The sequence below is a fragment of the Macrobrachium rosenbergii genome, chromosome 11, assembly GCF_040412425.1.
Source record: "Macrobrachium rosenbergii isolate ZJJX-2024 chromosome 11, ASM4041242v1, whole genome shotgun sequence".
Classification (NCBI taxonomy): domain Eukaryota; kingdom Metazoa; phylum Arthropoda; class Malacostraca; order Decapoda; family Palaemonidae; genus Macrobrachium; species Macrobrachium rosenbergii.
The window spans coordinates 14,548,082-14,572,134 of NC_089751.1; the positions used below are offsets into that span (position 1 = coordinate 14,548,082).

Sequence of the window (24,053 nt, forward strand, 5' to 3'; positions counted from 1 at the left end):
CGTTAACCACTTCACTTACCTTAAATAGATGGTAGTACTAAATGTTCACGAAGAAAGGTATTCACAACCTGTGGAGTTCCATTGTAATGTCCATGGAAACGACCAATAGCCTCAAAGTAAGACAGAGAACACCCACTGCAGACGTGCACGACGGAATCCGTGGCAGTCAACTGAAGCGCACTTTTGTAGAAAGCCGGCTTATTCCAAAATCGCAGTTAATTGGATATTCTTGAAACAAAGCAACCAATCAGGTTTCAGCATTTGTACCGTACTTATAATTCATAACGAAAAACAAAAGACGATTAGGCATTTTTACCCACAATACATTGACAAAAACAAAAACGCATCAGCAGAAAAAACTGACATGGCAGCATAAACGCATCCTTGCGATAACAACAAGGCACAATATTCATCGGCAAATATCTCCGTAACTCTTAATTTGCGGAAGATGCGAGTAAGTATTTCGTATGAATCATGACAAAAATATATGATAGCAAGTAAAAAAATGTTAGATATCCGAATTTGACCGAAACTGTAATAATACCCGAAGGGCTACTGGATGTAAACAAACGACTTAGAAAATTTTCGAGGATGCCGATTAGATAATCATTAATATCTCGGATATGGTGAATCTCCTCAAAAAGTGTTCAGAGACAAAGTTTTATTATTTTATATTGTGAAAATTATAGTGTGACCTATTTTCTTATATCTCACCGCGGAGTTGTTCTGGACATTGACCCAGAGTTTAATTATTTTTCTAAAATTCTGCCATTTTTAGTAAAGACTTTTTAACTATTAGTTTTGCAATTAAAATTCGATGATAAGATAGTACAGTTAATGTAAGCTAAATATTTTTTCATTAAAGATATTAAATTACCTTTGCTATTCTTAAGGATTATGTGAACATTGTTCGAAAACAATTAATCGAAAACAATTATTCGAAAACAGTTATTCGAAAAACAATTATTCGAATGGAAAATTGTTCGAAAGAAAGTTATTCGAAAGGACAATTATACGAAATGGTAATTATTCGAAATGTAAAATTCTTTATTTAAACAAATGTGTAAAAATACCAAAAAGGATGAAATCTTTTAAGTATGAATGTTATTACTAAAACTATTAAAATAGATTCATGATAAAACAGATTTACTTATAAATGCAAGTTATGCGCTACAGCGCGCAAATACTCTAATACTGAGTACTCTTCAAAGGTTGCCACTAACTTTTTTATCCTTTCATTCAAGTCACGATATTTCTTGGAACTCTTCATATTTGTGCTTCCTGCTCTTACTTTGGCAATGTGAATTTCTTGTAAACCCTGCTCTCTTTTTAAAGCATCTAGGAACTTCCATATTGTTGGATGATGAGATGACATTTGCTGTAAAAAAGCTCTGTGCCATCCTTCAAGTGCGTTGTTAGTCCTAGGCAAATCAGTATTGACTCTCTCAAAACAAGACCACATACTTATTTCAAACATAGGACTACGTCGATGACGTCTTGAAGGACGACCAATCCATGAATCTTCAAAATAATCTAAAATAGGATTTACATCTTGAGGATATATATCTGAATCTAGTAAAGCTTCAAATGACTCAGTAACTTTGTCAACGGGGACAAAGGCTAGGGCTAACAGCATTCGAATTTTTAAAGCAAATTCGGAATCTGTATCGTATCTCACTTTCAGACCACAATCACATATCTTTCGATACAAGCACTGGCCTAAGTGGAAAAGGCATCCATAATGAGAAGCTGTGGTGAATTCTTCTTTAACGGCAGTTATAGCTGCAAGTTCAAAGTCTGAAGTTATGGTCGAAACTTGTAAATTTGGAACCATAGACTTAATTTGAGCAAATAATCTTCTATAAGTTTCAGCCCTTTTATCTGGAAGTAAGACGTAGACCACAGGAATGGTGTAATTATTCTTCACAGCATGTACAGTATATAATTGTTAAAATAACTGAGGTACAGTTTTAAATGTTCCGCCCACTTGTAAATTTGCACTCTTCTCAAGTAGACTCAAATTATTCTGAGTTGCAAATATAAGCATTCTATCATCGTAATGGCCGGAATCATATAGCAAAAACTGCTCCCCTTTATGAGTTTTAGTTTGGTCAGTTGTTAAAACAATTTCCCGTCTATGAATTGGATTAGCTAAGCCTGCTCTTTCTTTTTGTCTTACGTTGTGAATAGTTCTTTTTATAGAGCTTATTTGTGGTAAAGCTTGCGCGGCACTTTCACTTAATTGCGATGCAGCTGCAGAAATGACATACTGAGGAGAATCACGGCTTTCTTTCGCATCACTTTTCACTTCGTTCATAAAACTGCGCACTTCTGTATTGACAGCATCACCGGAATGGTTATGTTCACGAGGAACTTTAATCACTTCACCATCATTGGTAATTGTTCGGCTTTTGCAATACGATGCGAACTTATTGCACTTCCAATATATCTTGTTACCAACTTGCTTGTCTTTCACGAATAGGAAACCATCGATTTTAAGCATAGGCTTGCCTTTTTCACTTGAAATGTATTCGGCCATCACTGAAGGGCTGCAGTATTCCGAAGAAATGAAGTCCTTGGTGCTTGATGTCCTTCACGACGTTTATTACCACTAAGAAAATCGGATAACGTTCAAACAAACATTTGAACTAAGAAAATCGGATAACTTTCAAACAAACATTCAAACAGTTATTTGCCTATTTGAACAATTGCTTATTAGAGTAAGGTTCAAACAACATTTGGAATACTTATCATTTCGTATAATTGTCCTTTCGAATAACTTTCTTTCGAACAACTTTCCATTCGAATAAATGTTTTCGAATAATTGTTTTCGATTAATTGTTTTCGAATAATTTTCATGATACGTTCTTAGGATATTAATTTCCAAAACTCAGCGGTAATTTAAGTTTACTTTTGCATATGTACTTCTCAGCTTTAAATGATAACTTTAAAAACATTTTCAGGTAAATATAGATTTTTGGTAGTGCATTGTCTTCAACAAGATTTAGCGTATTTTTTTGTTCTTCAGGTGAAACTTTCAATTTTGATGTTTTGACACTTCATGTAACGTAAATTATAGCTTCCAATTGCTTATTAATAAAATTAATGTAACTCAATAGTCAATTTAAAACTCATGACTTCACTGATATTCATGTCTACAATACAATGAACAAGCCTCTCTTTCCACTTTTAATACAGTAGACAAACCTATGCTTAGCTATGGCTTTTATGCAATTAATACTTATACTAATAATGGTAAAGTTGACAGACTTTATTCCAATAATGTTAAATTTATATAATCACTGTGTTCAAGAAGCTGTCAGATTATTCTGGGCCTTTAATTAAGAGCCTTGGTAAATTGACACAGTGCAATTTTGCTCGGCAGCTCTGTTGTTTTGACCTTGTAAGCGGTCGTTCTTCTTGGTCACTTCACTTGTTAGCACTTTTGGGTACCTCTGGTTCCGTGGTTTTGCAGCCATTTATTTTGAATTTTTGCTGCATTGGTCAGTGGCTTTTCAAATGGTTGGTCTGCATGCGAGAAAGTTGTTAAAAACTTATTTTACTGGCTTAATGAGAACCCAAGCTTTAATTTTTGTGTCATAATTACAAACATTTGTGTTGTCGAATTTTTTCTTTACAGGATGTTTACTGGGACAGTTAAGGAAATGCAAACGATTCTTCTGTTATTCAAGAACTCGTGTGTTCGTTGCTTTAACTCCACAACAGAACTAGAATTTAATTGCAAAAAAGTTTAGTCTTTGATTTACATTGGCACTAAGAATGGGAACCTTGTTTGCTTCATTAGAGTACAGATACTCTAGATGCTAAGGAGATTGTGTGCGTTGACTCATATTATGTTGAAACGCACTTCGGAGTGACGTAATTTTTTGAAGCCAATGAAATGAAAAGTATTCTGAAGTAAAAGTCAGAATCTTCATTCTCTTTACTCTTCTGGTCAGACAGTATAAAATCTTGTCCATATTTCTCAAATTTGGGTCAGTAACATAAGGAACTGGTGTTTAGAATCTTGAGAAACATTTGATAGCTTAAGAAAAAAAATTGGTGAAAAATAAATCTTTAAAGTGGCCCCATAAAAGATAACGAAATATCAACAAAGGAACTGAAGATAGTTTATGGGAACGTTAGGAGCCTGCATATCAAACTAACTTGGCCTAACTTAGCACATATGTAGACTTAACATATTACCAGAACTTCATCTCTGTGTAAATACATTCCATACAAAGAAGATCCTCTGAAGCTGGTTATCAGAGCTATAGATGATTCACCTATGAAGCAATCTTTCGAGTTACTTTAACATGAGCAATATCACCGTCGGTTTTCGTAGTCTCAGTGCAATCAACGGCGATGTCAAGCTAAAGCTGAAAGGTCACAGAGTGAAAATGCAGGTTAGCTAGTCTACACTAACCTAACCTTGAGTGCCACACACAATACGTCTGGGGGGGCTTCACCTATCCTGGATCCCCAACCCATCCTGTCCTAGGGTGTTATAGCTCACAGAAACTTATTTGTTTACGTTCCTTGGTTATTTTCCATTTAAGCATAAATGACAAACTGACGCCAATACATTTTACCTACGGTTCGATACAGTAGTACACGAGAATATGAAAAACGATTACAAATGGATATGCATTGAAAATAAAGCACCGAAATGGCTTAAGAGCTATTCCATTCACATAAGTTTTCAAGTTTGAAGCATCATCTGTAAATGTGCTTCAAACTCTGCTAAGAGGAGTAACACTCGATATACATGGTGTGGAAAATTTTACCTAGTTATGGGTAACATTAAGTGTGTGTGTGTGTGTTTGAGTGTGTATTAACCTATCGAAATCATTTCATGCAACAGTTATTTATTGGCAAACCTTTTGTAAGACTTGTTTGCAATATCATGCTTTGCATAAGTTAGTGGTGAATATTTATCATGCCTTCCCTTCTTTCTTATTTTTTAATGCATTAAACTCACATCACCCAAGAATTATTTAAAGGCTGGACCAACCACACGTTTAGTTCCTAAATCGATTACCTTCCACTGTTATTTATTTTCTGATCTCGGAATCTTCAAAACACAATTTCATTCATTAGCATCAAAATCCATCAATTGATGAAGGCATACCAAAATTGCGAAAGGCATACTCTCCTCCTTCATATTTTGTTTGTGAGAAAAATCTTACAGCAGGATTATTTTCCATTTTTTCATCAACATACTCATGGGAAACATTTTCCTCAATGATGAACTTCGTTAAGTCTGTTAATAGGAGTAGCGTTAGGGATGTTAGCTAGTAGCGCACCCATATCTCTCAAGGTCAGAAAATATAAACCCGATATTAATTATTTTTCTTTAGTTGCGAAGCAGTGGAAATCTCACTGATGGCAAATAAAAGAGTCCCAAAATTTGTTTTTAATCCTGTTTTGATTTGGTGTTGTCTGTTAAAAATGGTAAGGCTTAACCTCTGCTTGGTTTAACATCTAGTTTTGTAGATAGAACAACTTTATATTTCCTCTGTAGCTGTTATGCACCATTCATAATGTATTAAAATCAGTCAACGAATATCTTTAATTTTATATTCTTTTATATTGTGTTAGCAAATAAAACAATTAAGAGACTGGGCATTGTATTCCATTGGAAACAATCGAAAACAACTAATGGATGATTTATCTGATAACAAAATCATAATCATTGTTTATCATTTTCCTGCTGCTAAAAAAATCATCTTTAAATTGTGTGCATGTAAATGGCAACTAGATTGTCACTTAAAGGACCACAAATAACAATATGTTCTTAAAAAAAAATTCGGTTGACATGTGAGCCAGTCTTGTGTCTAATGATTATTAAACCGATGGGCTTTGCCTTTTAGTTATGCAATTGTGCAGCTTTGAATAGGCGATAAATACTGTTTGGACATATGTCATGCATTTTTCATATTTTTGCCAAAAATCTCAAGCTATACCCAAGCCAATATGATAAATGAAATAACATAATTTCTTGTCATAGTCATTTAATTATGATCTGTACATTTCTATTTTACTGGACCAAAGAACTGGCACCTTGCAAGCACATTTGTCGCTAAAAAAACAAATTAGCTTTAATAACAACTTCTACAGATACAATAAATATGTCGAATCTTGAAAGTGCTTACCTGTTAGGCTAGCAGGAATTAATTTAAATTCCATTCAGAGAAACATTTGGAAATACAAAAAAAAAAAAAAAAAATACTGCACTGTGTATTTGAAATGAGGAAAACATTTTCCTGAACAATGTTCTCTCTTTAGGCACCTTTTAGACATGTATAGGTAGGGACCATAGTAGATTTACTATCTGAATAAATCAGAGTTAGCAGCAAAAAATTCATTATTCACAACTAGTTATACTCTAATTAGATGATGCCCGCAGGTCAAACAGTTACTTAACTGTTAAAAAAACAGTTTTCCCATTCTTCCTGAAATACAAAAGCTGAATTTAGATTACAGTAGCATGAAAGATGGCACATTAGGCTTTTGGTAACACCAGCAAAGATATATATTTATCGTTATTATAAAATTCTAAGGAGATTATGTGCATAGCAGATATATATCTTATTAGATTAAGTAAAAAATAAGATAAAAAAAAAGAATACCATAATAAACATTTCTGAAAGTTATTGAATAATTTTACGACTTTTTGTAATTTTAAATAATTTTCAGTATTTTTCTGGAAAAATTTATTTGAAATAGTTATAAACTCACTTAGAAGTAGTAAATGCTCGAAACCAGTTATGAATAATGAATTCTTTACTCTCTGATATTGCGTCCATACGTTATGGATCAGTGTTTACTACAAAAAAAATACTGAGTAGAGAAACAAGGATACTAAAATAAGGGTCTGAAGGATATTGAAAAAGGCCTATTTAACTCAGTGGCTCACCTGATGACCACTCAAAATCAAACAAGAGTCAAAAGGTGGCATTTCAAGACTGCTAAACAACTATAACACCACCAGCATTCATGTGATTACGTAAATGAACAAAAAAATATATACCATGGGGAAAAATCGAGATTTGTAATAATAATAATAATAATAATAATAATAATAATAATAATAATAATAATAATAATAATAAATAGGACTATCTTTCAAACAATTCTTTTTGAATATAACTACTGTTTCAAGCAACTGATTTACAGAATCTATTTTCACTAATAATACGTTTTTCTTCAGCAGGAAAGGGCGAGATACATTTCCGCTTGAAACTGACAGAAATATTCTATCATTGCAGGATGCAGATGTTTGCTCAGACGACTCTGCACATTCTAGTGGGGAAGGTACAATGCTGTAACAAAGGCAAAGCCGAACCAAGTGCACGTTCGGCCGTGACGTTAATTGGTTGGCCTTTCGTTTGAGATTGGATGATGCTTCGCTTGGTTGTCCTGTGAGTTTCCTCTGTCCTGAAGAAATCTTTACGGAACACATGAGTGATCCCCAGGTAGGTGAAAGCATTCCCCATCCTATAAAGGATTTTATCCCATCCTTTAAAGCTCTTAAGGTAACAGGTTGGCCAGCCAATGCCACTGTTGTAGAAGGTCGACCAGTAAACAGCTAGGTAGTCCCCCTAGTTTATAATGTACGTACTGTACATATATGTTAAACATTTCACTCAGTTGTAAACTCATCAATAGTCTTTGTGCAAAGTCTGGGACCTGAACTTCAAGAATAAACTCTGAAAATGTCCCTTAGAATTAGCTTCACGCCAATACTCCTGCAGGAAAACGAATTATACATCAGAGAAAGACGTTTCTGTAGAAGATCCATGGGCTGATGCAGTCGTTACTGCACTGGATAACAGCAGCAATAAAAATAACAATAATGAAATTAAGTCCATAAACAATTACTTCCAAGATAAGTCAACTTTCTTCAGACTCTGAATACCCTAGTGATCTACGGAAGCATCAAAAAACTCGATTTTCATTGTTTAAAAAAGTATTCCACAAATAAATACTGTACAATTATAAATTAAAAATTAAATATATAATAAATAGAATAAATACCTTAAATGTACAATTAAGAATGGGAATATTTTTTATAATTTTCTAAAAAAAAACATTTTCTACGAAGAGAAACACATGTCTAACAAAATATACTAAATCTCTGCTAGATAAGAGTAAAACCACTGAAAATATGCTACAAGGTCAAATTATAAATAGAATGATCAACAACTCAGTGTGAGTGCAATGAGAACAAAAACACAGGAGCTGAGGTGAGATTTGGTGGTGCCACCTCCAAAATATCACAGGCTAGCTAAATACATATAAAAAAAGGAAAATAAGTCCAACTCATCAGAAATGTCACGAAACTTACTTAATATGATCCTTATGAAGAAGGACAACTAATAAGATTCATAAAGCAGATTGAAATAACTCTCCCAACACGTCTGATAAGGATAAGGGTAATTGACAACCTATGACGCACTCCAGACAAGGTTGTCTGGAACACAGGACGCACCTATGGAAATGATAAACGGTAATCTTGAGCATCATCAAGATAAATGAGGTCCAGAGCTTACAAATGATTATAAAAGACCATGATGTAATCAAGGAAATGAGCGCTGCTCCAAACGATTACTTCAGTGACAAATAATGACACTCCAAGCATGACAACTCCTCATGTTTTCACAACAACTCTCCAAGTAGAAGACTTTGTATAACCTGAGCAGTCTTGATCCAGAAATCTTAAAAGTTGTCGTGAGAATGAGATACGTATCGAGAGACACCTTCCGGTGTCTGTAGCAGTTAAAAGAAATAGTGAGATTATATATCATGTAAATGGGTATGATATGATGGTGAAGCCAATATCTAAGGAGAATGATAATGATTATGATGACGATGTGAATGATGTCTAGGGCTTATATAGAAAATAAACTGCCTGAAGGAATGTGCCATAAGTGATACTTATGGTGTCGGAAAATAATGCCTGATGGTTATAACATCGATATTGGATGCCCGTTAGTTCAGTTACTTATAAATATTAAAAATAATACAACAAAGAAACTAGAAACATAGCATATATCACATTCTACCATTCCTCTGACAATTAAGGGAAAAATACTTTTCTTGAGTCAATATGTTTTCCCGGTAGAATATAAAGAACTGTCGGTTTTCCATTCTGGACCTCTCAAATCTTCCATAAAAATATCTGTTTCCCAGTTTCGATAAAATATTTTACGCAAATCCTACTCACATACATTCAAGATAAGAAGATAACAACGATAAAAAATAATAAGTAGCAAAATCAACAACGATCATCAGTAACAACAAAACAGATACAACTAGTTATAAAGGAAGGGCGATAATAAATAGTTTTTAACAATTTTTAAAAGACAATGATCTTCTCAATCCACTCTCGGAATTCAGATATTCGGGTATAAACTCCTGGCTGGTTGGGTAGAGCACAACCTATTCCCCAAGATATGACGCCGGCTAAATACCATTTTCCATTCGACCTCTGGATTACTAGCGGTCCTCCTGAGTCGCCCTGCAAAAAGATGAAGACTTGAATCAGTGCTACGCTTCTCTCAGATAATAACCAACACCAATCCTAAAAATGTTTGTTGTGCTATGTCCAGTAATCTTTATGCAGCATTACTAAGGAAACACGTCTTTTTGACTTCCAGCAGTAAAAATGAACTCTACTGATGAGAATTATGTTCTCGGGCATTTTTAAAACTATTTATAAAAACAAGCAGTTTCCAAGAACAGTCATAAGCTCTTCTCAACGGAACACTATGGAAAAATGAAAGGAAACTTGCAATACAGATACTGAATTTAATTACTGTGATAACAGAGACTCAACTTACTTGTGCTGAAATTTTGTTAATAACGTACAAAATCCGTTAAGCTTAAAAGGAAATGTTAACGTGCTAAATCCTTTTATATATATCAATAAATGACCCATAACTTAAATTTCTTGAAGGCCTCTGCCGGTAGTTCTTGATATGTATATCCACAACAGGGGCTATAATGAACGTTATGATAATTGATATTTTTGTGAAAGTGAGACTTTGATTCCATAACGGTTTTGTCTTCACTGTGGAAATATCTATACGAATATCTTTAGGGAAATATGATCTCTTGAGTTGAACGTTTTTTTTTTTTTTACTATGTTATTCATTTGATTAACTTGGTATCTTTTACCCTCACTTACTACTTCAGTAACTACATCTTCTAGCTTGGTTTTGACCGCAGAATTCTTTTACGAAAAGTTTTGTTGCTTTCAAAGGTTCTGCAAGCAACCTTCATAATAGCAGGTTCTTGTCCAGAAAATATTATAATCCTCCTGCTCTAGGAAATGCAAAGTACACTCAAAACAAAAGCCAAGAACAGGCCCTACCCTGCATTTAAGAATCTTGGCAGAAAAATTCCTTTTTCATGCACAAATTTGCATAAAGCGTGCAATACCTTTATGTATTCAGTGCAAAGGTTAACATTTCAGGCCTTCCTGCAGTCTTGTGACTGGTCGACAATATATAACCAGTGAATCCCTAATGCAACTGTGGTTTTTGAGTGGTAATGTAATGTACAATAGCTACGGATCCTTGATTCCCTAAAACAATGTATTTTTTGGTATTTTGCATCAGCCAGGTTGAAGGATTTATACCATAAACATTGCCTAGAGTTATAAACAAAAAATGGAGTCTGTTCCATGCCCATCACATCAGGTAAGTCGCCAGCCAGGTAGTTTCCAGCTGAAACCCATCAAAGCACCTCAGAGAAAGAATCTGCAAAACTGCATACCATCTACAAGATACGGTAATAATTCTTTGATGAGAAGGTATGTGATATTATACCTTTCCTTCAAAGGTGTGCAAGAAAAGTTTTACCTATTCCTGTAGGTACTAAAGCACATTTTAGTTTTATATAAAAATAAGCACAGGGGCCAGTCACGATTTTGGTTATTACCAGATAAGTGAGGGCTTCCTTAAGTTGAAAGGTTTTCACAGATATCCTTAAGAAGTTTCCTTGCATTGGAAGTTACACACGAAATTAATTTCCTTCCTGCGGTACACCTTTTATGTCAAATAACTTTGCTTAATCCCCAGCCTGATCTTATCTTATACTTAATAAAAATAATTAGTGTTTTCCTTTTTTCACATATGTTTGCTTGGTACTTATGATACTATTGCTTCACCAGAGGAGATGGCTGTATATCAAAAGCGGAATCTTAAGTCCAAAAACAAGGTAATTTTGGCATTTAATGTAGTGCTAGTCAACCTGGCTGATGGACTCACCAGTCATTCAGCAATGTAAAACTGTAGGAGTTTGATTATGAGTGGGCACAAGCTCTTAATTGGGTGCTGTACATTTAGTGTTTGATGTACAGGAAGCATAGGAGAAAAGAGAGAGAGAAAAAAACATGGGAATGGTTTGACCAGAGATGGCTTGTTGCATTAATTGATAAAGGGTTTTCTTGTGGTGGTTGTTGAGGAGAGTTGGCTTTTCTTTTTCAGCATAGTTGTTGAAGGTGAGACGTGCTTGGTCTAGGTGGAGGACGTCTGGGTAGAGTTATTTGGTTATTATAGGTTAGGCCCAGACAGAAGACACTTGGGTAGAGTTGCCCCAGTTGTTGTAAAGCTGGGTAGAGTAACCTTGGTTGGTATCACATAACCTCTCTGACCCAAGGACAGGAGGGGGGGGGAAGTAAGAATTCTTATTTTCATTGGCTTATTACTTTTTACTGAGACATTACATGCTATATAGTCCTATATCAAGGCATGAGATGTAAAATACTTGGCGACTTGATAAAGTTGTCCAGCAGAGAGAGGGGGCGGCGTGGGGGATTTAGTTATCATGATTAGCAAGGCTAGACTTATGGCAAAGTTGCAGGAGATAGAAAGTACAGTGAGTTTTCTGTCATTCGATTGGGGGGAGATGCCCTAGCACTGTGTTTAGAAATAAGTGAAGCAAACCTGATAAATGAAAAGCAGGTAGAAGAAAGGCTGGCAGCGAGTCTACGGAGGGGTTATTTTCATCATACGGGCAACATGGAAGGACGAAATGGGCTGAGTAGTAGGGTGACGTCTATGCCAACAAGGTTAAGTTAACTTGACTAGCTGAGTTTAAAGAGGATGAGTTGAAGAGCATTGTCAACCTGGTCTTTTTGAGTGATTTCCCCAATCTAATAATGATTACTGTAGCTAAGATTCGTTTCTCATATTAAAATTTTAGTTAGTGACTTCTAAGAAGGTAAACAGATTAATCAAGAGAAAAACTCCTGGATCTTGTTTTTGTGTGTCCCGTGTCAAGGACTGTGCGCTGGTTGCACTACTTCTCGTGTTTCTGTTGCTTTCTGTGTAATAATACCACGAAGTTCTGAGATTCATTCAGTTACTTGCTGCTTTAGGTGGTAAGGAAATTTCCTCCGAAAGATCTTTGCAAGTCAAATTTTCTTTGAATCACACAAAATTAAACAGTAAAATTATCTAATATTACAGCAAACATTACCTTTCTATGAATTATGAGATGAAATACAATCTATACTTACTTCACAAGCATCCCTTTTCCCTTCAGCGTATCCTGCACACATCATTATATTAGGGATGTTAACAAGACCTCCGGACGCCAAGAACATCTGTCTGCAATCTTCGTTGCTTATAACAGGCACTTCCACCTTTTGCATTTTGGCATGGAGGGGTCCGTCTTAATATCGAAGAACGAAAAAAAATAAAATGGGTTGGTCACCCTTTAAAACCTGAAGGGCAAGACATTCTAGAGTACACTAACAATCAGAAATCGTTTTCGCATAGAAAACGCACTTCTGACTGAAAAGTGGGGCAAAACTTGAAGGCAAAATTTGACTCACCTCACAAGAATCTCTACGACCTGCCTCGTACCCTGCGCAAATGAAGATGTTTGGTATGTGCTCAACATAGCCTGCTACTCTGTACATTGTCTCACATTCCTCATTAGTAATGACGGGTACAGGCACCTTTTGCAAGACAGATGGCAGAGGACCTTCTGCGTAGGAGAGGTGGTCGAAGAAGGAAAAGAGTTAGTGCGTGGAGTCCTGCTGTAAATCTAAGGTCTCAAGTACCTGCAGCAGTCACAAAGTCTATATTCACACTGGACGATTTCTCTTTGCAAAATTGAAAAAAAGATTGTTACTTCTATTCATAATTTTCTATTCATGGTATTCTTAAATATACAAAAATATTCTGCAATACTTTTACAAAATCTTTAGCAAAATCAATAGCAATGACATGTGGTGACGACAGGAATCTGAACTGATAAAAAGTAACCTATAAAAATTATTTGATATACACACAAAAATTTTTTTTGTCATATGAAGAAAATAAAAGTTGCAAACAATGATGTATGGAAATTAAACATTAAACGGAGATATGAAATGACAGATTTGATAAGATAATCACTGGAATCTAGTCCAGAACATCCTCTAGTGTGAATATATAGATTTAATATATGTCAGCTCACAGATCATCGTACAAAATTATATTCATTTAAATAGTCTATTCAGTGTGGGGAAAAGGATGTCTACAAACACACACACACACACACATACACACATACGCACAAAGGAAAAACCTATAAACTTATAAGATTGAGGGCTAATGAGGCAATGAGCGGTGAACTTGATCAGGAAATATGGGTTTGCTAGTGAACAGAAAAGGTTAAAGTTTTGCCGCCTTACAAATACAAGAAAGTGACAAAAAAAAGCTTGAAAAAATTTATTTTAGCTGAAAGGACATGCTGATAAAAATGTTGCAGTAATCTGTCTAATGAAAGAAAGCAATGAATCCATACAATAATGCTTTTGTTTTCATGACGGCATATCAGAATACGAGGCGTCAGTTGTCTTTTCACTAATACAGGAGTATGAGGTTGATAACAATAAGCGATCCACTGTCGGAAATCTAAGTCACATATAAGCCATCACGGAAAAGAGAGAAATTTTACCTGAAGGAGTTTTTTAGGGATCCCAAGTAAATCATACTTGACCTTACTATAACACACACACACACACACTTACACAAATACACACACACAAACATATATATATGTGTATGTATAGTAAAGGATTATAGCAGGTTCTGTGGTGGTATTCCACAGTGTTTCAGTTATGAAGTAACAGCCAAAAGTTCATGCGAGTAAATAAAAGCAGTAATATTTTTCTACCATTTTAACCCAAAGTTTCTACAACTGGTGATCTGTTACTTTCACAGGTGGAATAAGTTTAATGCAACAAGGGGAACCACTTACAGAGACTCAAGTGGGTGCGATCGAGCACTCTGATTGGCTGAGTGAGATAAGGCAGCAATATGTGATCACTTTCTGTGTCCTACCTTGCCCTATATTGCGGGCAGGATGATAAAACCTAGCAAGGAATTGTGAGAGGATTTTCTTGCTATAACTTCGAGGTACTGAAGGCAGGTGGAGTCTTCTGTGTTATCTAGTGTTTCTGATCCTGGAATCTTCTGTGTTATCTAATGATTCTCATCCTGGAATCTTCTTTGTTATCTAATGATTCTCATCCTGGAATCTTCTGTGTTATCTAATGATTCTCATCCTGGAATCTTCTTTGTTATCTAATGATTATCATCCTGGAATCTTCTTTGTTATCTAATGATTCTCATCCTGGAATATTCTTTGTTATCTAATGATTCTCATCCTGGAATCTTCTTTGTTATCTAATGATTCTCATCCTGGAATCTTCTTTGTTATCTAATGATTCTCATCCTGGAATCTTCTTTGTTATCTAATGATTCGCATCCTGGAATCTTCTTTGTTATCTAATGATTCTCATCCTGGAATCTTCTTTGTTATCTAATGATTCTCATCCTGGAATCTTCTTTGTTATCTAATGATTCTCATCCTGGAATCTTCTGTGTTATCTAATGATTCGCATCCTGGAATCTTCTTTGTTATCTAATGATTCTCATCCTGGAATCTTCTGTGTTATCTAATGATTCTCATCCTGGAATCTTCTATGTTATCTAATGATTCTCATCCTGGAAACTTCTTTGCTATCTAATGATTCTCATCCTGGAAGTATGATCTTCCATTTGGCCTAATATGTTAGGGATTTAGGATGTAATAATAAATCTTTGGCTATTTGTCAAAAGTTGGATATGTCTGAAAGGGAGTTGTAGGAATAAGATGGTGCCATCTTCTGAAGGACACAACTGCAGGGGCTGGGTTATTTCTCATTACCGACAACGATTCTGTACTTTTACGATAAATGGTGAGGTTAACTGCCTGAGGAAGGTTGGTAGTAATGACATTCCTTTGGGTAACATGCCAAAGGGATCTCTCCTCCAGGTGGTGATTGTTCATAAACACCCTCAAGGTATCGTCCAAAGGGATATCTCTCAACAAACTCTGGCCAGAGTGTCATTATCACCGCTTATTATAAAGATAAAAAAAGCTACTCAGATGTTGGTGAGAAAGCCCATACACTACAGATCCAAGTGTTCTGTTGAAGGAGGATGCCCTCATTCCAACACAGGCAATACAGTGATATGTCTTAAAAAGAGACTCTCCACACACTGTCAGAAAGCCACCGCTACGTGGAAGACCACAGCTCTAGAAACTGAAATATTTGATAATGAAAAGGACTCCAATTTTTATTTGCAGAAAGAAAAATCCTCTCTTTTTCCACTTGAATTTATCATCCTACCCACCGTATGGAACCGGATTAGACCCAGTATAGGACATAGCAACTACCACATCAGTTCACCTGGCATAACTACCAGTAGTGTGTGTGATCACCTGTTTATTATCGTCACTCAAGCAATCAGAAAGCTCAGCCACAATCACTTAAATCACCACCTGTGTTAAAAAGTTAGACTGTGTAACATATCAATATCCCCCTGGAGATAACAGGGCGAAGTCTTTTGAAAGAAAAACTTATTATTATTTTTTTCTTTTCCTTTCATATATGTTACTTTAATAAAGAAAAAAAATCATATTTCATTTACCAAGACCTATGTACAAATAAATCAGAACAGTTCCATTACCTACCCTTCTTATTGTTATTTTAAGTAAAATAGCACTTAGTCAAATGTGCATGCAAAACATATTAGACCAAAACCAAGTTCAGTTTTAGAGAGTCTCTCCCTGTCTAAAAGTGCAAAAAGAAACACAAATCCTGGAGAACAGATGAACTATACCTAGCAATGATTTAGGTTTTAATGCTCAATAATATAACAGGTAAACTGTAAATCTTGGACAGCTTTTACACTTCCTCCATTCCAGGAAAGAAGGTTATACAAGGCTTTTAGAAAAGAATAAATAATCAAATAAATAAGTCAACCTAACAAATTTGTGAGCAAACTATGTACCAACACCAAAAGAACAAAGTACCATAGAGCCATTTAGACATATGCTCTGGCTACTCTAGTGTGAGTGTTAAAGCAAGATTAGTGACATTTAAAAGTAACCAGTTCGTGATAAGCATAAAGTTTCTCATGGCTCTCGCGTTAAAAATCATTCTTCAATCTTACTAAACAGAGAGTAGCAAAACTGCTACATTTCTGACTGCCTATCTCAGAGCAAGGATGGGAATCTAATAGGTGCTTCTGTCATTTATGAACCGTAAACCCTTTGTCAAATAGCATGGCAGGTCAAAGCTCCTCACCGAGAGTCCATCATGGTCCAGTACAGAAGGTTATTGACGTTTCGAAATATTGTAAGTCAGAGGAACAGAAAAGTGGTCCCTGTTTTATAAGTATATATATATATATATATATATATATATATATATATATATATATATATATATATATATATATATATATATATATATATATATATATATATATATATATATATATATATATACTATATATACTATATAACTGACATTACTATATACATTATCAAAAGGTTAAAGGTACTCGTATAATAAAACTAAAGCACTGATGCTATGATCATTAAACAAAAGAATAATACAGCGTGGAGTTATATACAGAGGAGTTGAACAAAGCTTCAGACATTAGTGTGACTTAATCATTTACCTTCGTAGAGTCGTCCCCAACCTGTGACATATCCAGTGTCATTTATGAAAGTATAGTCGTCTTGTGGTACGCATATCGGAATGATGTTCGGCAGGAAATTCACGGGTTCTTGGAACCTGGAGTAAGGTTATAGGATTGGCAATGGAATCTTAATATAAGTTTAAATGGTAACACTACGTCTAACATATTGTTAGAAACAGTTTCATTTTTTCGACTAACATGCTGAATTCATGTAATAATTAAAGAGTTTATTTACAAATTTGAGCAAATGCTTCAAATCTATTAAATAATAAAGTTCATTCACATGGGAAACCAGTCAAAAACCTTGCACACGTACCTGAGTAGGGCTAAATCATATTCGAAGGTTCTGGGGTCGAACTGAGGATGTGTGGCAACAATCTGAACCTTCCTCTCGGTGAAAGGATAAGGTTCCTCAGAGGTTTCGAGATCAAATTCTCCTAATCTGAGCAGAAGTTCGTCAGGTTGGACACTGCAAAGTATGAAGAGAATGCTCTTAAAATCAATCCTTAGCACGAAAAATCTGTATGTATATGTCTTTTCCATCACTGAACAGTGTAAAATGGTATGCCCGTCAGTGAAGCACAACGGCCGAAAGAATAATGAAGAAATGGCCTCATAAAGTTAATAGATTTACTTTGCTTCCTTTTCGACATTCTTTATTCCTCTCTCCTTGGGTGTTCTTCTGCTCTTCTCAACTTTGTTAATTAAAACGGAAGCGTCTGCAGGCTTGTTGTGAGGCACCATAACTAACCAAATGGGAAAATATATTGAAGAACTCAAATGTATTGCCATAAGCTTCAAAAAGTATGTTGTCAATAAATCTGTATTTGCTGAACTAGTCAAGAGCTTGATGTCTCGTTCTCGAGAAACTTTTGAAAAGATCCTAAAGCTTAATGAACAACAGATAACTAAGCTGTATAAGTACTTTATTAGGTAACCATTAGGTGGCTAAAAATGCAACTTATATCAAAACCTAACAAACTTAATGATTTCAATTTCCTAGTTTCATACCAACTAAAATCATGAGGTTACTGGGTATTAAGCCGTTTCCAAACTTTTTTTTCCCTAGAGAAAAAGAGTTTTTTTTTTTATAGGTGAATGATTAACCTAGCTTTCTACGACCGGAGAGAATGCCATGGGTCTACTTTAAATGAGATTCAAAGGCTTACTTTTCGACACAGTGAGCTGCTGTAATGGCCCAGTTTTCATTTAACAGAGCGGCGCCGCACTTGTGGAGGAAGGTTACTTGACGCCACTGACGCAAAGAAACCTGTTTGAAGGCAAAACAATCCCAAATTAACTTTGTGCTGCATCTCTGATAAGGAACTATGTATCTAATTTTAAAAGAATATATAAAAATTTACATATGTACATACAGTCCATTCCTGAAATAAATACACATTACGATTTTTCTGCAAATGATGGAATAAAGGGTATTACGAGATTTTTCAAACTTTTCTCCTGTATTGTGTGTTTTGTCTTTCCTTCGGTTTTAAGTTGTTACATTACTTTTCACGACTTCAGGAATAAGAATTTTGTGTATATGCAACTGTTGTTGATCTATTTTATGGGCAGAAGCGATGCTGTAGCTGACAAAACTACCGGTATTGTAGTTACTTCTTTATCCTTTTGCGAAACTGACTTTTAAATTACTTCACTAAGTTTTCTCAGCATGTTGGTAAGATTCTCTGGGTGTCAGTTTCACATCTATTCCTCTGAGTCTACAAGTTTTCCTTCTTGTTATAACTCTCACTGAAATTTGTTGAGGCTACGCTGGGTAAGGTTCTGTACACTTACATCTTAGTACTTCCAGTTTGTTGTTGGCAGACCTTTAGTGTGTCAGAATACCATATTCCTTGCAAGAGCGTGGTGGAACATCATACCCGTCTTGCTGACGTGCATCAGTTGATTGCATTAGTGACCGATAGCTGTAATGGGTGTATGCAAACAAGGTTCTTGTTCTGACCGTCTGCGTCTCAGGCATTTGTTTGAGTGTCTCAGCCTTAAGCTTTCATAACATCATCTGATACCTTGGTTTATGTGCAGCTTGATGAGCAATTCTGTAGTGATGACCACGATAGGAAATTGCGTCTCAGTGCCTATGATGGGAGATCGTGTCTTAGTCTCCCGATTGGGAGTTTGTGCCTCAGGCTTCGGATTAATCGCACGTCCATGTTTCGGTGACCTGAGTTGGGTGTGGTAACTTCTGATTCACTGTTTCAGGCATCCACCTCTGTGTGGTTTAGAATTTACAGCATCAGAGTGCCATGCCTCACTTAATTCGTTAGCAGTGTTCCCGTTCGTATTATCTGCATGCTACGTTCCCATTCACAAATCAAGATTGGTGTGGAACACTCTTTGCCGTATGATTATATGCGTAAAATAACTGGTTTCCGACATATGGCATACCATAACACACATTCGCTGTATCATTGTCCCGAAAAATGTTTCAGATGGTCTGGTAGTGGCTATACAGTACATTCGTAAAACAAATAATTCTCCCTCTAAAGAGCTGAATTTTGCAAAATGAATGATTAATACGAATTTTGCAGCCGCATGTACACCGCAAGTACGGTCAATTCGAGTCATGTGCTGTTGTTTGCTTTATCAGATTCCACAGAAGATGGTCACCCTGTGACTGCTTCCCAGTAGGTCACGTGATTCTAATCCAGAAGTGTAGTTCAGCAAGTCACAGGTTTTCCATGTTATCTTAGGATGTCATTGGCCCCTCTCTTCAAGTCGTTTAAAGGGTTTGTTTGATCACCTCTGCCAAGTCATTTGGAAGGTTTGCACCCGTTTTCACTGCTTCAGACCTGAGGTTTTGTTTGGCTCATCGCCAAGAGATACATTTTCTTGCGCCATACAGGTTATTTTAGGCTCTGGAAACTTAAATACCATGTATTTACTTTTATATTTTCTTCTTTCAATGTTTGTCCGTGATTATGATTAAAAAGGAAAAAAATCAACGTAGCTCAAATTCAAAGGTATCCTGCTTCAATGCGGATACTTTTTCTTGTGAAAGTTTCAGTTCTTTTTTACATTATTTTCTTTTGCTGTTTTGAGACAAAATGCCATTCAGTGTTGAATCCTTTTAGATTCCATGAGAAAACTTTGTATCATTAAATGAATCTGCAAAGAAACCACTGTCTAAGTCCGTTATTAAAGATATAGTTGTGTCTAGCATTAACGTGAAAATGGAGGTATTAAAAAGGATCGTAGATTTGCTCCTTTTGGTTGAAAAAATATGTGAAGGCAACTCATCACTATTTAGAACTTTAAAAAAAGTGTAGGCCTTACATTTCACACAACTTTTGTAAGAGGGAAATGAAAAGCTGGAGCAGCTGCCAAAGATATATAAGAAACTAAAGAGGCTAATGAAGAATGAACGTTTTTTACTTTTATGAAAAAAGAATGGGTTACGCATCGGTGTTGCAATGAACTTGAGGGAACTAAATGAGGTAAACTTTGGTAATTAGTCCTGGCTATTGGCAGAAAATTCCATATTTATACCTGAAGTTCATACGAAAAAAAAAATTCAGAGCATGATACTTACTAATGATCCAAAATGCCGCAACAAAAGTTTTAATATTATCAGTGTGGCTAGTTAATCAAATTCGCATTGAAACATATATACTAAAAACATAACCGTTTCAATGCTCACTTTATGGTGATCAAAAAAGTATATTAAGGCATTTTATAACAAAATATAGTTTGGGTGTTCATCTGAAAACTGTTACGTTTTCATTGTCATTTCTCGTGGAAGTTACACCAGACATCATGATACTTCGCAAAAATGAATAATTTCTATTAAAGACCACTTCTGAAATATCGTATAAACATTGTTTCTCACGAACTTTCACCTGCCATGGCCATTCTCCGAATGTTGCTTCGCTTCCTCCAACAATGCGTTTCGTGGGATAAACAGGAGTTCCACAGACTGAGAAAGAAAGAAACAATTATGCACACAAATCTCTTACGTATATGTATAGATATTCAAACAGACACACACACACATATATATACAGTATATACATATATATATATATAATGTACAGTATATGTATGTGTATATATATATATATATATATATATATATACATATATATATGTATATATATATATGTCTGTGTGCGTGTATAGTGAAACCTCTCTTAAAGTACTTAAGCTACGGGGGAGTAGAACGACATAAAAAATATAGTTGTGTTATACTCAAGGTTGTATCTCCCTTACAACATCGTAAAATTTTTCATAATCATAACGGACGAATGACTACACAAATACGCCCATCTATCATATACATATATATACTATACTATATATATATATATATATATATATATATATATATATATATATATATATATATATATATATATATATACCATATATATACAGTATATGTGTGTGTGTGTGTAAAATGATTTTGAGCCCTCTAGATCTGGTAAGGACCCAAATAAATCCCTAAGCGATAGGTTATCTTAGGTTAAAGTTTGAATGTTCCCCTCTTTTCACAAATGTCTGTTATCCCGCTAAAACACCCCATTTACCCATGTGGAGTCCCCTTTATTGTTAGAATCGAGGGTAATGTATTATGGGCTGCTTACAATATTTTTTTATTTTAAATCCTAGACTGGTGTCACGGTGAAAGATGCAGCTGGCAAGCATTTTCTCAGCAGACGACAAAATGTGCAAAATCTCCAGTGGGAACAAAACGAACAAAAATGCGTTTTGACAATGGTTGTATTTCTAGGGTACAACAATTCTAAAAATGGTGTTACCCTTGGCACTCTGGGTGTACCCTTCAACTAATCTGTTCCATCCTGCCACATCTACCTTTTTAATTACTTAATTAATTAGAATGTATTCCAGGTCTGCAGAATATTTCTCATAGGGCTTATTAAGAATTTGCTTTAAGAACCATGCCAACTTTTTTAATCAGTTCTTCATTCACCTGGCAAAACTATGATTATCCATTATTCATCTTCATTTTTATCAACAGATACGGAACCTAACCATGCTTACAAGTGGAGAGTGGCTCATGACTCAGTTTCCGATACATAAAAACTCTTGTCTTTTTCATAGTAAGTATAGTAACTTATTTGTTCACATACTGTAATTTGGAATCATGAATGGTGTAGTCGTTTTCTCAACAGATGACGTGCAATTTGATGCAGATAATGAATTAATATTTCCTATGGAACAGCAATCATAAAAATGCAAAGAAACTTTTGATATTGCGCTTTTCTTGTAGCTAAATTATTCTTCTTTCCTCGTTTTCCGCCTTTAAATTACCTTATTTGTATCGTTCTTCCTTTCTTTTCTATTCAATGTTATTCTAGTTAAAGAAAATTTTACCCCAGATCAACATAATCATCTTAGCTCTAAAGGAAAATTTAACTTCAGAACAATGAAAATGTCACAATAGATCCTCCATTTGCTCATGATTGTGGTTATTCATTACTTATCATTTTTGTGTCATCAGTTATGTGCAGGTTATAGTCTGCAAATGAAGGTGTAGGACATTTTCAGTATTCTGACCTGAATATATTCAGAATTAGTTATTAGTTATCAGGATCAATGCCACGAATTCTGCAAGTCATCTACGTAATATAACTTACTGTCTTTATAGCTGGAGGTGTTTAGTCGGTTAAGAAGTTCGTCTTCTGGTGACTGTGTGCTATGTGGTATAACTGTAGTCGTCATGTCAACAGTATCTCCCACTTCTGAGCTATCAGACTCGCTAGAGGTGTCAGTTACTTCAGTGGTTGTAGGTCTATCTGTGTCCTCAGCTGAAGCCAGCATATCATCAGGTTTTTCTGTAACCTCTCCACTTTCCTCCGTCGCTGGTTTTCCCGTTGTTGTTAGTTCTGGTTTATCCGTAAACACATCAACTACAGGTTTGGCCGTGGAATTAGTGGTACTAGGAAATCCAGGGAAGACGATAGGGAAATTGGTACCAACTGAAGGGTGTTCTGTGGATGAAATAGGAATCCAGGTAGTTATGCCTGGTTCCTGAGTAGCTGCAGCAGGAAATATAGATCCAGGTACAATGGGGCTAATAACTGGTGGGAGTAGATCTGAAGGTCTAGGAGGTTGAGTTGATTCTTCTGTGAATAACTCTTGTTGAAGAGTGGTGACTGCTTCTGTAGTTTCAGTTGGTGGATGAACCGTCGGTTTTGACATTTCAGAATCATCTGGTCCACTGCTTGTGGTGTCAATGCTAATGCTTACAATTTCAGGAATCTCTGTTGATGTTGGTGTCTTCGTCTCTTCAATAGTGATTGTTGCAACTGAACCTGTAGTTTTTTCTGTTTGTGTCTCTCCATTGACTCCTGTGTCAGGAACCTCAGTGGCAGGAGCACTTACTGGTGTGACAGAGGCCATGTCAGGAGTAGATGGCTGGTTTTCTGGAGTCTCAGTGAAGTCCAAGGTGGTTGGTGACAAGTCTTCTGGGAATTCTGCTGATGTTTCTTCTCCTACAGAAGTAGAAGACGACACTCCTGTAACGCCTGGAGATGTTATTTCTGGTTGCATTGGCTTAGGATCTACAGCCACATTTACTTCTGTGGTAGAAGACATAGGATCGGCAATTTCAAAAGGTGTCGTTAATGTCGTACCTGTTTCCTCTATTATTTCATTTGGATGCACAGAACTAGTAACACTTCCTACTACTGTATCTAAAGTAGTCACAGCTGGCTCTTGCCAAGATGCTCCTTGAATACTAATAACTCCGTCATTTGTCAATACTTCATTAGATGTCTCTTCAGGTACTGAAGGAGTTTCACCGTGGATAGAAGTCTGTTCATCAGATGTCTGTTCTTCAGCTGAAGTTGTTTTATCAGTAGAAGTAGGCATTTCAATGGTGGTCATTCCAGTGAATTGCATTGATCCATCAATAGCACCAGTTGATGTTTGTCCTTGGGTAGAAGTATGTCCAACAGTTGAAACATGCCCTGGGGCAGAACCCTGATCATCAACATAAGCTTCTGTTGAAGTAGAACCAAGAACCAAAAC

The 24,053-nt window shown here is 35.7% G+C and overlaps 1 protein-coding gene across 5 annotated transcripts in view; it reads right to left on the bottom strand.

The window, feature by feature from the left end:
- Positions 1-6,413: 6,413 nt before the first annotated feature.
- The window catches only part of Np (Notopleural), a 107,491-nt gene continuing 89,851 nt past the window's right edge, over positions 6,414-24,053 (bottom strand). For 4 of the 5 annotated variants that reach the window (XM_067111252.1, XM_067111256.1, XM_067111253.1 and 1 more), the window contains exons 4-10: positions 22,658-24,053; positions 20,900-20,976; positions 18,209-18,309; positions 17,356-17,508; positions 17,019-17,134; positions 12,848-13,002; positions 6,414-9,523 (exon numbers count right to left, since the gene is read on the bottom strand). The exon at positions 22,658-24,053 is cut by the window's right edge and continues 172 nt beyond it. In XM_067111252.1, the coding sequence (XP_066967353.1) occupies positions 9,362-9,523; positions 12,848-13,002; positions 17,019-17,134; positions 17,356-17,508; positions 18,209-18,309; positions 20,900-20,976; positions 22,658-24,053 (2,160 nt within the window). In that variant the 3' untranslated portion in view covers positions 6,414-9,361. Of the gene's footprint in view, positions 9,524-12,529; positions 12,685-12,847; positions 13,003-17,018; positions 17,135-17,355; positions 17,509-18,208; positions 18,310-20,899; positions 20,977-22,657 lie in introns of all 5 variants that reach the window. The other variant, XM_067111255.1, reaches the window with a different exon arrangement.